At 49.2% G+C, this 16,747-nt stretch overlaps 1 protein-coding gene across 1 annotated transcript in view; it reads right to left on the bottom strand.

Annotated features, from left to right (window-relative positions):
* DSCAML1 (DS cell adhesion molecule like 1) overlaps positions 1 to 16,747 on the bottom strand; it is a 334,339-nt gene that overhangs the window by 244,024 nt on the left and 73,568 nt on the right. Inside the window, exon 3 of the mRNA XM_066606025.1 lies at positions 11,884 to 12,030. Coding sequence (XP_066462122.1) covers positions 11,884 to 12,030 — 147 coding nt within the window. The remainder of the gene's footprint in view (positions 1 to 11,883; positions 12,031 to 16,747) is intronic.

Raw genomic sequence — 16,747 nt, forward strand, 5'->3', positions numbered from 1 at the left:
ATGCAGGTTATCTATAAGCAGAGAGATGGTGAGGGAACACTTAGCTAACTTACATGAATCCAAGTCTCAAGGTCCAGATGAATTACATCCTAGGATACTAAAGGAAGCAGTGGAGGTAATTGCTGAACCACTCGCCATAATCGGTGAAAATTCCTGGAGAACAGGAGAAGTCCCAGAAGATTGGAGAAGGGCAAATGTTGTCCCTATCTTCAAAAAAGGGAAGAAGGTGGATCCAGGAAACTACCGGCCTGTGAGCCTGACTTCATACCAGGGAAGATCTTTGAACACATTATTAAACAGCATGTATGCAAGTACTTGGATGATAATGGAGTAATTAACCAGAGCCAGCATGGGTTTATAACAAACAGGTCATGCCAGACTAATCTAATGTCCTTCTATGACAGAATCACCGACTGGTTTGATCAGGGAAATGCGGTGGATATAGTATATCTTGACCTTAGTAAAGCATTTGACAAAGTATCTCATACCAGACTTATTGGTGAAATGACCAAATCTGGGATTGACAAGGCAACTGTTAGGTGGATTCACAACTGGCTGAGTGATCATACTCAAAGAGTGGTCATAAATGGCTGCACATCCAAGTGGAAGAATGTATCAAGTGGGAACCACAAGGCTCTGTCCTGGGCCCAGTGTTGGTCAACATTGTTATAAATGATCTGGAGGAGGGAATTGTGGGAAACTGATCAAATGTGCCGACGACACAAAGCTAGGAGGGATAGCTAACACTAGGGGAGAGAGAGAGAGGATTCAAAAAGATCTAGAAAAGCTTGCACAGTGGGCGGCAACTAACAGAATGATATTTAACAAGGAGAAATGCAAAGTCCTACATCTGGGCAAGAAAAATAAAGAAAGCAGAAGAAAGCGCATACAGAATGGGAGGAATTGGGCTAAGCAGCAGCACATGTGAAAAAGACTTGGGTATACTAATAGATCATAGACTGAACATGAGTCAACAATGTGATGCAGCAGCCAAAAAGGCAAACACAATTCTGGGGTGTATTAAGAGAAGCAGAGAGTCTTTGATCACCAATTTGGAAGTCCAACCTGGCTGCACTGACAACGGACTGGAGGATCAGCTGATTGGTGGATCTTTGCTGATGACCCGTCCTGAAGATGGCTCATCAATAGTAGAGACCCCTGTAGCGCGGTGACTGAGTGCTGATCTTTACGGATTTCTTATTGGCGATGTGAAATAATCCACGAATTCTGATGCAAAGATGGCAGCCACTGAGATCAACAAGCGCTCACGCTCACGCTCAGACTTCATGTATGTGCTGAGCTGCAGACACTCCGCATGCCGCCATGTTGTGCCTGCACCATGTGGTGACAGACCGCGTTATGATGGACCTCATACACTCCGCTCAGCCCAGCATATGAATCGCAGCGCTTAGCGTCTCGCCATTTGCTTCCGTACATTACAATAAAGAGTTACGTTGATAGAGATTATTAGGTGTATAAAGCAGGGTGGACGGGTGACACATAAAGTGACAGTTTCTGCCTTCTCCCCTCCGGTGAGGGTCCCGGCACATAGACTGCTAGACTTCAATGCCCGGCTGGCATTTTTCCCCCTGACACGGGCTGCACCTGCGCAGGTGCCACACTAATTATAGCCTCATCGTTAGCATTACCAGTAATAGTATAAGACCGTAATAGCCTTATAATTAGCTGTGCACCTGTATATCCGGAGGGGAAGGTCTCCCATCTGGGTCCCTGATGGATCTCTCGCCTCCTGCAGGGGGTTTGGGAACAACTGGCAGCACTTGAGTAGAACTTTTGCTTTCTGCTGCCCAACGGCGAATCTCCCCCCGCAGCTCGGACGGACGCTGCGCAGACAACCGATTTTAGGATGTAGAACCATAAGCGGCATAAAAAAGGTAAAACGATCAGTAGAAGGGCAGCAGATTGCAGGCGTCTTCCGTGACATCTGGTGCCACAAAGGGAGGACAGGAGAAACTACACTGGTCAGCCGCCTCTATTTGCAGTTCGCCACGGTGGAGATCCCACTCGGTGATGAAATCCTCCTGCAGCAATACCGGCCCCAGTGGACAGGAAGCTTCTTATAAAGGTAGAGGGGTGCAGACAGCACAGCCTAACACCGTGTTCGGTTGGACAGGAAAATGCAAAAGCCACAAGAAAGGACCTGATCCAGATAGAGCCTTAACATGTCCTAGAGTAGAAGCATAGAAGTGGCCAAGGTGCCATCCAGATGATCTTTATTCTTCCCAAGCGACAAACAGAGATGACGTTTCGACTCTATTTGAAAAAGACTCTCAGGAGTCGAAACGTCATCTCTGTCGCTTGGGAAGAATAAAGATCATTTCAATGGCCCCTTGGATGCGGCCCCTTCTATGCTTATGCTCTATGAAGCTTCTTATAGTCGCCGCAGATTGGAGGGCGGTGGCAACATGTTCTGATCAGCTGACAGGAAGGGGTCAGCGATTCATGCTGCTTGCACCAAATTCTGACTCCCAACAGAGATCTGCATCCATCTGTGACCAGGAGATGTCTCCCCGCTGCTCAGTGATACAAGTTTTGTGCTCTTTTGCCCGCTGGAGTCGGTTTCTCTCAGACACAATGGCGCTGGAACCAGTTGTCGCTGTTAGTACTTTAAAGGGGCTGTCCAAGTTGTAGGCTCTCACTAAAACCTGTTCCCATGCAGTAAAACGACAGAATGGCATATACTCAGCTCCCCGGCTGCCACCACTGCTGCAGAGCCTTTATGGGGTGTCACAGGCGATGCAGCCAATTACAGAACTCAGATCCTCATCGCTAAGTAAAGAACGCAGTGGGGGACCGGGCGCCGCGGAGGGAGGCGACAATATGCAGGTTTGTTATTTTACTGCATGGGCCGATATTCCACGACGAAGTGCTGCAGTTCTCAAGGCCAGCGGAGGTCTTGCACGCTGCAAGATGGGGCTCTCTAATGAAGGGCGCTCCGTGCAGCTTAACACAGCTTCATATTTATCTACACTATGTGGTTTAGTCTAACTTCACCTCGCACGGAATACTTAGTAACAGTGTGTAAGGCCGGAGCCCCCCGTCCATCCAGCCCGCCTATCACCCCCCAGTGTTGATCCAGAAGAAGGCAAATCCCCCCCCCAAAAAAAGAGGCAGAAGACAACATTGCATATTTAAGGCCGGGCGCACATGAAGAGAGCGGATTCCGGCTGTGGGTCCGGCCAGTCACACTGCGTACCTGCTTTTTCCCTATTATGGATGGCCGCGGCGGCTGGCTGTCGGTGCTGCGCAGTACAGTCTTTGTTTCCGTGTTTATATTACATGCGCCATCGCTAAGTGATCATGCGGGTACCCACAGCCCATACGTAATGTTAATGGCAAATGAGCTGCAGGCCGGATACCTCCATTGACTTGGTCATCCGCAACAAAATGCAGCATGCTGCAATTTTTCTTCCGCTCGCCGAATACTGACTTCGTATCCGCGAGTGTGAATGAAAGATCGAAAGTTCATGCCCTTCAATGCCTGTGTTACGCTGGAGATCCTTCGCACGGACGGCGATCATGGATTACGCAGTTAGAATCAGTCCGTGTGAGATCCCCTGTAAGGGAAAAAAGTTCCTTCCCAACTCCAATCTGGCAATAATCCCCGGATCCCCGACCCCCCTGAGTTATCGGGGATATAAAGTAACATTGTGACACTCAGGAAAGACGTCCAGAACCGCTTAGGGTGAATGCACACCGCGCCGACATTTCCTGCAGAATTTCCTCCTGTGCCCGCTGCCATGGGATTGCAATCCTATACAGACTGGCCGCGATTTGATCTCGCGCGGTAAACAAATCGCGGCATGTCCTATTTCTGTGCGAGTGTCACTCGTGATGCGTGATGGGTGGCAGCCGGCACATAGCAGAGCGGGGAGACACTGGGAGCAGGTGAGCCGCAATGGTCACTGCAGGGGCATGGCTCGCAACCCGCTGCAAGAATTCTCGCAGCTGGATCCCACCCGGCCGCCTGCAGCAGGCCTTATACTCTTACATCGTATCACCATGGGAGAGATCTCTGTACTGACCCTGATATATCTATACATATTTATTAGAGCGCCCCCTTGTTACAGTCCTGGGTATATTAGATGATGGCAGAGATCTCTGTACTGACCCTGATATATCTATACATATTTATTAGAGCGCCCCCTTGTTACAGTCCTGGGTATAACAGATGATGAGAGAGATCTCTCTACTGACCCCAGATATATCTATACATAGTTATTAGAGCGCCCCCTTGTTACAGTCCTGGGTATAATAGATGATAGGAGAATTCTCTGTACTGACCCCTAATATATCTATACATATTTATTAGAGCGCCCCCTTGTTACAGTCCTGGGTATAATAGATGATGGGAGAGATCTCTGTACTGACCCCTGATATATCTATACATAGTTATTAGAGCGCCCCCTTGTTACAGTCCTGGGTATAATAGATGATAGGAGAGATCTCTGTACTGACCCCTAATATATCTATACATAGTTATTAGAGCGCCCCCTTGTTACAGTCCTGGGTATTATAGATGATGGGAGAGATCTCTGTACTGACCTCTGATATATTATACATAGTTATTAGAGCGCCCCCTTGTTACAGTCCTGGGTATAATAGATGATTGAGAGATCTCTGTACTGACCCCTGATATATCTATACATAGTTATTAGAGCGCCCCCTAGTTACAGTCCTGAGTATAATAGATGATGGGAGAGATCTCTGTACTGACCCCTGATATATCTATACATAGTTATTAGAGCGCCCCCTTGTTACAGTCCTGGGTATAACAGATGATGGGAGAGATCTCTGTACTGACCCCTGATATATCTATACATAGTTATTACAGCACCCCCTTGTTACAGTCCTGGGTATAACAGATGATGGGAGAGATCTCTGTACTGACACCTGATATATCTATACATAGTTATTAGAGCGCCCCCTTGTTACAGTCCTGGATATAATAGATGATGAGAGAGTTCTCTGTACTGACCGCTGATATATCTATACATAGTTATTAGAGCGCCCCCTTGTTACAGTCCTGGGTATAACAGATGATGGGAGAGATCTCTGTACTGACCCCTGATATATTATACGTAGTTATTAGAGCGCCCCCTTGTTACAGTCCTGGGTATAACAGATGATGGGAGAGATCTCTGTACTGACCCCTGATATATCTATACATAGTTATTAGAGCGCCCCCTTGTTACAGTCCTGGATATAATAGATGATGAGAGAGTTCTCTGTACTGACCCCTGATATATTATACATAGTTATTAGAGCGCCCCCTTGTTACAGTCCTGGGTATAATAGATGATGGGAGAGATCTCTGTACTGACCCTGATATATCTATACATAGTTATTAGAGCGCCCCCTTGTTACAGTCCTGGGTATAACAGATGACATGAGAGATCTCTGTACTGACCCCTGATATATTATACATAGTTATTAGAGTGCCCCCTTGTTACAGTCCTGGGTATAATAGATGATGGGAGAGATCTCTGTACTGACCCTGATATATCTATACATAGTTATTAGAGCGCCCCCTTGTTACAGTCCTGGATATAATAGATGATGAGAGAGTTCTCTGTACTGACCCCTGATATATTATACATAGTTATTAGAGCGCCCCCTTGTTACAGTCCTGGGTATAATAGATGATGGCAGAGATCTCTGTACTGACACCTGATATATCTATACATAGTTATTAGAGCACCCCCTTGTTACAGTCCTGGGTATAATAGATGATGGGAGAGATCTCTGTACTGACCCCTGATATATCTATACATAGTTATTAGAGCGCCCCCTTGTTATAGTCCTGGGTATAATAGATGATGGTAGAGATCTCTGTACTGACCCCTGATATATCTATACATAGTTATTAGAGTGCCCCCTTGTTACAGTCCTGGGTATAATAGATGATGGCAGAGATCTCTGTACTGACCCCGGATATATTATACATAGTTATTAGAGTGCCCCCTTGTTACAGTCCTGGGTATAACAGATGATATGAGAGATATTGTCCTCTGATATATTTGTACATAAATGAGATGAAATCCTTTGGACAAGTTATTATGGATAGTAAACTGTTCTGTATGAGCCTCGCGGGGCGCTCCATCCACAATCATCTAAAGGCATGCATCCACAGTGATCCAGAATGGTACTTTACCATTTTTTTATGGTCCTCAAGAATAATTGAAAAGTCAATTGTTCCTTTCTTTTTTTTCAATCTGGGTCAAATAGAATAACTTAATTCTGAGGAGCGAACATTTCTCTAGTAATCTGCGGAATATCTATAAAAAGGGGCGAGGATTACAGGAAATGGCGTTATTTTTATCTTATTGCTGCGGGCTACAGTCATATAGATGTGAAACGGCTCCATATAGTCAGTGCTAAAATCAGGAGCAGATCCCTTCCTGTGAAAACTATAGGAACCACATGGGATCCCAGTGCCGTCCAGCTGCTAGAGAAGCCAACAGATTACTGATACAATGTATCTGATTGTATCCAAGTCACAAGCATAAACAAACACAATGTAACTAACAGCACAGAGCTGTGCATCATCCACAGTGCAGGAGGAAAGTAAGTGACCCCCTATTTAATGTAACTAATAACACACAGCTGTACCGCCCATCATCCACAGTACAGGAGGAAAGTAAGTGACCCCCTATGTAATGTAACTAATAACACACAGCTGTACTGCCCATCATCCACAGTACAGGAGGAAAGTAAGTGACCCCCTATGTAATGTAACTAATAACATACAGCTGTACCGCCCATCATCCACAGTACAGGAGGAAAGTAAGTGACCCCCTATGTAATGTAACTAATAACACACAGCTGTACAACCCATCATCCACAGTACAGGGGGAAAGTAAGTGACCCCCTATGTAATGTAACTAATAACACAGCTGTACCGCCCATCATCCACAGTACAGGGGGAAAGTAAGTGACCCCCTATGTAATGTAACTAATAACACACAGCTGTACCGCCCATCATCCACAGTACAGGAGGAAAGTAAGTGACCCCCTATGTAATATAACTAATAACACACAGCTGTACCGCCCATCATCCACAGTACAGGAGGAAAGTAAGTGACCCCCTATGTAATGTAACTAATAACACACAGCTGTACCGCCCATCATCCACAGTACAGGAGGAAAGTAAGTGACCCCCTATGTAATGTAACTAGTAACACACAGCTGTACCGCCCATCATCCACAGTACAGGGGGAAAGTAAGTGACCCCCTATGTAATGTAACTAATAACACACAGCTGTACCGCCCATCATCCACAGTGCAGGAGGAAAGTAAGTGACCCCCTATGTAATGTAACTAATAACACACAGCTGTACCGCCCATCATCCACAGTACAGGGGGAAAGTAAGTGACCCCCTATGTAATATAACTAATAACACACAGCTGTACCGCCCATCATCCACAGTACAGGAGGAAAGTAAGTGACCCCCTATGTAATGTAACTAATAATACACAGCTGTACCGCCCATCATCCACAGTACAGGGGGAAAGTAAGTGACCCCCTATGTAATGTAACTAGTAACACACAGCTGTACCGCCCATCATCCACAGTACAGGAGGAAAGTAAGTGACCCCCTATGTAATGTAACTAATAACACACAGCTGTACCGCCCATCATCCACAGTACAGGAGGAAAGTAAGTGACCCCCTATGTAATATAACTAATAACACACAGCTGTACCGCCCATCATCCACAGTACAGGAGGAAAGTAAGTGACCCCCTATGTAATGTAACTAGTAACACACAGCTGTACCGCCCATCATCCACAGTACAGGGGGAAAGTAAGTGACCCCCTATGTAATGTAACTAATAACACACAGCTGTACCGCCCATCATCCACAGTGCAGGAGGAAAGTAAGTGACCCCCTATGTAATGTAACTAATAACACACAGCTGTACCGCCCATCATCCACAGTACAGGGGGAAAGTAAGTGACCCCCTATGTAATATAACTAATAACACACAGCTGTACCGCCCATCATCCACAGTACAGGAGGAAAGTAAGTGACCCCCTATGTAATGTAACTAGTAACACACAGCTGTACCGCCCATCATCCACAGTACAGGGGGAAAGTAAGTGACCCCCTATGTAATGTAACTAATAACACACAGCTGTACCGCCCATCATCCACAGTGCAGGAGGAAAGTAAGTGACCCCCTATGTAATGTAACTAATAACACACAGCTGTACCGCCCATCATCCACAGTACAGGGGGAAAGTAAGTGACCCCCTATGTAATATAACTAATAACACACAGCTGTACCGCCCATCATCCACAGTACAGGAGGAAAGTAAGTGACCCCCTATGTAATGTAACTAATAATACACAGCTGTACCGCCCATCATCCACAGTACAGGGGGAAAGTAAGTGACCCCCTATGTAATGTAACTAATAACACACAGCTGTACCGCCCATCCCCCACAGTACAGGAGGAAAGTAAGTGACCCCCTATGTAATGTAACTAATAACACACAGCTGTACCGCCCATCATCCACAGTACAGGAGGAAAGTAAGTGACCCCCTATGTAATGTAACTAATAACACACAGCTGTACCGCCCATCATCCACAGTACAGGAGGAAAGTAAGTGACCCCCTATGTAATGTAACTAATAACACACAGCTGTACCACCCATCATTCACAGTACAGGAGGAAAGTAAGTGACCCCCTATGTAATGTAACTAATAACACAGCTGTACCGCCCATCATCCACAGTACAGGAGGAAAGTAAGTGACCCCCTATGTAATGTAACTAATAACACAGCTGTACCGCCCATCATCCACAGTACAGGGGGAAAGTAAGTGACCCCCTATGTAATGTAACTAATAACACACAGCTGTACCGCCCATCCCCCACAGTACAGGAGGAAAGTAAGTGACCCCCTATGTAATGTAACTAATAACACACAGCTGTACCGCCCATCATCCACAGTACAGGAGGAAAGTAAGTGACCCCCTATGTAATGTAACTAATAACACACAGCTGTACCGCCCATCATCCACAGTACAGGAGGAAAGTAAGTGACCCCCTATGTAATATAACTAATAACACACAGCTGTACCGCCCATCATCCACAGTACAGGGGGAAAGTAAGTGACCCCCTATGTAATGTAACTAATAACACACAGCTGTACCGCCCATCATCCACAGTACAGGAGGAAAGTAAGTGACCCCCTATGTAATGTAACTAATAACACACAGCTGTACCACCCATAATCCACAGTACAGGAGGAAAGTAAGTGACCCCCTATGTAATGTAACTAATAACACACAGCTGTACCGCCCATCATCCACAGTACAGGAGGAAAGTAAGTGACCCCCTATGTAATGTAACTAATAACACACAGCTGTACCACCCATCATTCACAGTACAGGAGGAAAGTAAGTGACCCCCTATGTAATGTAACTAATAACACAGCTGTACCGCCCATCATCCACAGTACAGGAGGAAAGTAAGTGACCCCCTATGTAATGTAACTAATAACACAGCTGTACCGCCCATCATCCACAGTACAGGGGGAAAGTAAGTGACCCCCTATGTAATGTAACTAATAACACACAGCTGTACCGCCCATCCCCCACAGTACAGGAGGAAAGTAAGTGACCCCCTATGTAATGTAACTAATAACACACAGCTGTACCGCCCATCATCCACAGTACAGGAGGAAAGTAAGTGACCCCCTATGTAATGTAACTAATAACACACAGCTGTACCGCCCATCATCCACAGTACAGGAGGAAAGTAAGTGACCCCCTATGTAATATAACTAATAACACACAGCTGTACCGCCCATCATCCACAGTACAGGGGGAAAGTAAGTGACCCCCTATGTAATGTAACTAATAACACACAGCTGTACCGCCCATCATCCACAGTACAGGAGGAAAGTAAGTGACCCCCTATGTAATGTAACTAATAACACACAGCTGTACCACCCATCATCCACAGTACAGGAGGAAAGTAAGTGACCCCCTATGTAATGTAACCAATAACACACAGCTGTACCGCCCATCATCCACAGAACAGGAGGAAAGTAAGTGACCCCCTATGTAATGTACCTAATAACACAGCTGTACCGCCCATCATCCACAGTACAGGAGGAAAGTAAGTGACCCCCTATGTAATGTAACTAATAACACACAGCTGTACCACCCATCATCCACAGTACAGGAGGAAAGTAAGTGACCCCCTATGTAATGTAACCAATAACACACAGCTGTACCGCCCATCATCCACAGAACAGGAGGAAAGTAAGTGACCCCCTATGTAATGTACCTAATAACACAGCTGTACCGCCCATCATCCACAGTACAGGAGGAAAGTAAGTGACCCCCTATGTAATGTAACTAATAACACATAGCTGTACCGCTGTTTCCGGCTTCTGCGGAATATCTATAATAGGGTGGAGTTATTTGCAGCTCCCTGATGCTGCACTTCGCTGCCAACACTGACCGTTCATCTACAGGTAGGTCGGCCTCCTTGGTTCTGCTCGCTGTCGGGATTACGGACCTCTTCCGGTTCCAGTAGTCCAAGCGCGGTCACCGCACCTTTAGGGTCACCGCACCTTTGGGGTCACCGCACCTTTGGGGTCACCGCACCTTTAGGGTCAGCGCACCTTCGGGGTCACCGCACCTTTAGGGTCACCGCACCTTTGGGGTCACCGCACCTTTAGGGTCACCGCACCTTTAGGGTCACCGCACCTTTAGGGTCACCGCACCTTCGGGGTCACTCAGAGGCTCGAGGACCACTAATAATGTTTTAAGGCTTTAGAATACAAGGTAGCGGCGCTTATATAAAAATAGAGAGAAAGCGGAACGTACAAAATACACGGAACCGATCCGGAGATTAAAGGGATAAAATAAGAGAAAATACCACAAAGTTGGTTCAAGTAGTCGTGGCTGCGAGGAGCCCGCGGCAGAAATATGGACACATTGCTGTACTAGATGCAGCTCCATGGCCGGACAGGTGTTGGTGCGCCCCCAGAGATCGGGGAGAGGCCGGCTGACTGGATGCACAGATTCTTCCAGATGAAGACACAATTCAATGTTCCAGCCATATTTGCCATGGGGGCGCTGCAGGAGGCGAGCTATGGCCGCCATCTTTCATAGCATGAATGAGTCTACAAGATCTCATCATCATCATGAAGTCCAGCTGGAGTGTGATTGGCCGATTAGGCATTTATATGCAGGAGAAGGCGACAGCGGTCATGTGACATATTGTATCAGCAGCAGGAGACCAGAATGAATGAAGGAATGAACGCGGCTCAGCAACGACTCGAACCTCTGCTGTTAGCGCTGCGGTACGTCACGGCCTTAGTCACAGGATAACGCCAAGCTTCCTTATGGCTGTTTGTAGCCCTGCTGTAATACCGCCCAGACTAACCGCTGACAGCAATAGAAAGACAACGTTTCATATAAGTAGAAGGGCATTCATCAGCATCCTGAGGAACGGGGGGCATACTGCACCCCCTAATAACATGGGGCCCAGATCTGTAGGAAGGGATTGTTAACCCCTTCCCTGACTCTTGACCGGCTGCTACCATCATACTTAAGCCATTAATCATGAGCCAGGGAGGGGTTAACTGCCCATAGTGTCATTTCCATACAATATACGGCAGCGTATAGCCTGTACGCCATGTCAGCGGCGCGCCGCCGGCTGCAGGGATGCTGCTACATGCTGGCGGCGCACACAGAAGGCTCCCCAGTTTGTACTGGTTAGCTGCTCCTCGTGCGCCAAGGTGTTGGCCAAGAGCGATGGGGATGGATATAGTGACCCAGTAACATCCCCCCCTAGAGGAGTATATATATATACACACTCACACACGGGCGACCTACCTGATATGAGGGATACGGTGTCCTTCTCCCAGGACACAACGCTGACGTACTCCTGCACGGAGGGTTGAGTGAGGCACTTGAATACCGCGGCACTTCCACGCATGGCGCTCTGGTCCTCCACACGCACCGTGTACGGCTCCCTGAAAACTGAGGTAGAGGCATGCTGTCACTTGTTGTGCATCAACAGTACGAGGAGCTCCCACCACTACATGCATGTACAGAGCTAGCAATCATTAACATGACAACTACCATGAGGTGCCACAAGTCCTCGCATTCCTCTGCCGTCTTCCCATCTTACAAGAACATCTTGGCTTCCAGGTTGGCTTTCCCTTTAACCATAAACTACATTATGGGGCTAGGAGGTGAGGATGTGGGGAGTCCGGGGGGCGCGCAGCAGCGGGGGAGGGGACGCTCTCTCTGGCGCTGCTGGCTGGACGCAGCTGATTTGGTGGCATAATTGCAATATATGTTCGAGTTTGTTAAGGCCGCATGCACACGGGCGGATTCGCATTGTGGTACCCAGAGCCGCGGCGTCCGCCAAGGATTCTGCAGCATGCACACGGGCGGATTCATACTGCGGTACGCGGAGCAGCGGCGTCCGCCAAGGATTCTGCAGCATGCACACGGGCGGATTTGCATTGCGGTACGCAAAGCGGCGGCGGCCGCCAAGGATTCTGCAGCATGTACACGGGCAGATTCATACTGCGGTACGCGGAGCAGCGGCGTCCGCCAAGGATTCTGCAGCATGCACACGGGCGGATTCGCATTGCGGTACACGGAGCGGCGGCCGCCAAGGATTCTGCAGCATGCACACGGGCGGATTCGCATTGTGGTACCCAGAGCCGCGGCGTCCGCCAAGGATTCTGCAGCATGCACACGGGCGGATTCATACTGCGGTACGCGGAGCAGCGGCGTCCGCCAAGGATTCTGCAGCATGCACACGGGCGGATTCGCATTGCGGTACGCAAAGCGGCGGCGGCCGCCAAGGATTCTGCAGCATGTACACGGGCGGATTCATACTGCGGTACGCGGAGCAGCGGCGTCCGCCAAGGATTCTGCAGCATGCACATGGGCGGATTCGCATTGCGGTACACGGAGCGGCGGCCGCCAAGGATTCTGCAGCATGCACACGGGCGGATTCGCATTGCGGTACGCAGAGCAGCGGCGGCCGCCAAGGATTCTGCAGCATGCACACGGGCGGATTCGCATTGCGGTACGCGGAGCAGCGGCGGCCGCCAAGGATTCTGCAGCATGCACTCGCAGAAGAAACGTTGCAGAATGTTCTATTTTTGGACAGATTCTGCGTGGATGGCTTCCACTGAAGTTAATCCATCCAATCCGCGGCCCTGCCACAATGACATGGCGGTAAGGTCATGGATCCCGCGTCATCACTAGGCTGGAGCCTCCAGGGGGGTCTGACTAAGACAAGGGGTTCACTCAGATCTCTAATTATCAAATATCAGAACTAAATATCACCGCCATACCCTGATTATATACACTGAATGTCAGTAACACCCCCCAGGAGGAGTATATATATATTGTGAGGGATTAGCGTTTAGGATCGGTAGCAACCTGGGCATAAGCAGTCAGAGACAGTGACACATGGGATAAAGTCTTTAGTCCAGGCTTGGCCTGGGTTTATTTCCAAGCAAACAAAGCAAAATACAGGCCTTAACATCAGGCAAACACAAAGTAAATCCTGCTCGTCTGAGCACTTACTATACATGGAGCGTCCCTGTCTACGTACTGGTAACACAAATGGCTCCTGCACACAGTCAGCCAGGACTCTCAGACCTGCAAAGGTCTCAGCTCTCTCAGCCCACACGCTGGGCTAGCCGGGCTCCTGCTCCACAGAGCCCTCTCTCTGGCTCTCAGCCAGATGCTCTCCCTAGGCCCTGTAGGCCCAGGCTTTATAAGGCCTGGTACCAGCCCCACCTGGTACATGGGAGTGACCATCCCACCCTTCACTTTGGTCACTCCAGAAAAAGCTGGCCCGGATTATGTGGCTTGGAGCCACTTACTTACTACACCGTGTCAGTAACTTAATGCTACTGACACCATACTGCCGGCTTCCTCCACCGAGCCCAGGCTGCTCGGTGGCACGTACCTGGCCAAGTGCTCCCCAAAGCCTCATAGGAGAGCATCCTAGGCGAAATATATATGCCCTCCAGCACTTTGCCGGTCACCTTCTCACAATATATATACACATACATACATACATACTCCTTCTGAGGGGTGTTACTGACATTGAGTGTGTATGTTTCTGTATGTATGTATACATATATATATATAGACTAGCTGATATACCCGGCTTCGCCCGAGTTAATTTGGTACTGGTGTTTATCTGGTGTTCACACGGAAAATCTTATGAAGTCGTGGTTACTTTAGAGATACTGAGGAAAAACATATGTTCACCATTTTGCATAGTTCTCTGCGTTACCCAGGAAACACCACGTGGAGGTAACCATGCAACGTTTACTGTATATAAAATGACATCAGGAAGTGAGAGAATTAGATTCCGTACATAAAATTTGGACGCTAATTCTTTTGCGCATAGAATTGAATAATCGAGTTGGGACCCATTAACTTTTCCTATTTATGACATAATCAATGCTCGTGCCAAATTTCATGTTTCTATGACACCGGAAAGTGGGAAAAATACATTCTGTACGTAAAATTTGGACGCTAATTCTTTTGCGCTAGAATTGAATAATCGAGTTGGGACCCATTAGCTTTTCCTATTTTGGAGATAATCTATGCTTGTGCCAAATTTTATGTTTCTACGACATCGGGAAGTTGGAGAACTTTTGGCGAGTCTGTGAGTGAGTCAGTGAGAGCTTTTGTCTTTATATATATAGATATATACACACATACATACATATACACACACGTTAAGGAGCGGTAAGACCTGCTGACATGTACGGACCGCAGACAGGATACATTTTATATATATATATATATATATATATATATATATATACAGTATATACAATAGCAAGGGGAAGAGGAGGGGAGGTGGTCGAGGACAGAGCCCTGGGGGACCCCAAAAGCAAGGTAAAGAGGAGGGAAGGGGGTAAAGGACCGAGCCTGGGGGGCCTCAACAGCAAGGGGAACAGGTGGGGCCAAGGTCTGTGCCCTGGGGGACCCCAACAGCAAGGGGAAGAGGAGAGAAGGGGGCCAAGGACCAAGCCCTATGGGACCCCAACAGCAAAGGGAAGAGAAGGGGAGTGCGTCGAGGACCGATCCCTGGGGGACCCCAACAGCAAGGGGAAAAGGAAAGTAGGGGGCTAAGGACCGTGCCCTGGGGGACCCCAAGAGCAAGGGGAAGAGGAGAGGAGAGGGCTGAGGACCGAGCCCTGGGGGACCCTAACAGCAAGGAGAAGAGGAGAGGAGGGGGCCGAGGACCCAGCCTTAGGGGACCCCAACAGCAAGGGGAAGAAGAGGTGGCTGAGGAACAAGCCCTTGGGGACCCCAACAGCAAGGGGAAGAGGTGGGGGCCGAGGACGGAGCCCTGGTAGATGTCAACAGCATGGGGAAGAGGAAGGGAGTGGGCCGAGGACCGAGCCCTGGGGGACCCCAACAGCAAGGGGAAGAGGAGGGGAGGGGGTCGAGGACCGATCCCCGATGTAATGGGGGCGACGGTGGGTGTCAGAGGCCTACATGTAATGGGGTTGACGGTGGGGGGCAGAGGCCGTACATGTAATGGGGGCAATGGGGGGGTGTCAGAGGCCTACATGTAATGGGGTGACGGTGGGGGGAAGAGGCCGTACATGTAATGGGGGCGACGGCGGGGGTCAGAGGCCGGACATCTAATGGGGGTGACGGTGGGTGTCAGAGGCCGGAAATGTAATGGGGGTGATGGGTGGGTGTCAGAGGCTGTACATGTAATGGGGGCGACGGTGGGTGTCAGAGGCCGTACATGTAATGGGGGCGATGGTGGGGGCCAGAGGCCGTACATGTAATGGGGGCGACGGTGGGGGTCAGAGGCCATACATGTAATGGGGGTGACGGTGGGGTCAGAGGCCGTACATGTAATGGGGGCGACGGTGGGGGGCAGAGGCCATACATGTAATGGGGGCGACGGTGGGGGGCAGAGGCCGTACATGTAATGGGGGCGATGGTGGGGGCCAGAGGCCGTACATGTAATGGGGGCGACGGTGGGGGTCAGAGGCCATACATGTAATGGGGGTGACGGTGGGGTCAGAGGCCGTACATGTAATGGGGGCGACGGTGGGGGGCAGAGGCCATACATGTAATCGGGGCGACGGTGGGGGGCAGAGGCGGTACATGTAATGGGGGTGATGGGGGGTGTCAGAGGCCGTGCATGTAATGGGGGCGACGGTGGGGGTCAGAGGCCGAACATGTAATAGGGGTGACAGTGGGTGTCAGAGGACGTACATGTAATGGGGTCGATGGTTGGAGTCAGGGGCCGTACCTGTAATGGGGGTGATGGGTGGTGTCAGAGGCTGTACATGTAATGGGGGCGACGGTGGGTGTCAGAGGCCATACATGTAATGGGGGCGACGGGGGGGTCAGAGGCCATACATCTAATGGGGGCGACGGGGGGGGGGGGGGGTCAGAGGCCATATATGTAATGGGGGCGACGGGGGGGGGTCAGAGGCCATACATGTAATGGGGGCGATGGGGGGTGTCAGAGGCCATACATGTAATGGGAGCGATGGGGGGTGTCAGAGGCCATACATGTAATGGGGGCGATGGGGGGTGTCAGAGTCCGTACATGCAATGGGGGCGATGGGGGGTGTCAGAGGCCCTACACAAATGTCCTTCAGCCAAGAGCCTGGAAATGGTTCCGACAGACACAGGGGTGTAACGAAAACTCTTTCTAGGGGCTGCATTACTTTCA

The sequence above is a fragment of the Eleutherodactylus coqui genome, chromosome 6, assembly GCF_035609145.1.
Source record: "Eleutherodactylus coqui strain aEleCoq1 chromosome 6, aEleCoq1.hap1, whole genome shotgun sequence".
Classification (NCBI taxonomy): domain Eukaryota; kingdom Metazoa; phylum Chordata; class Amphibia; order Anura; family Eleutherodactylidae; genus Eleutherodactylus; species Eleutherodactylus coqui.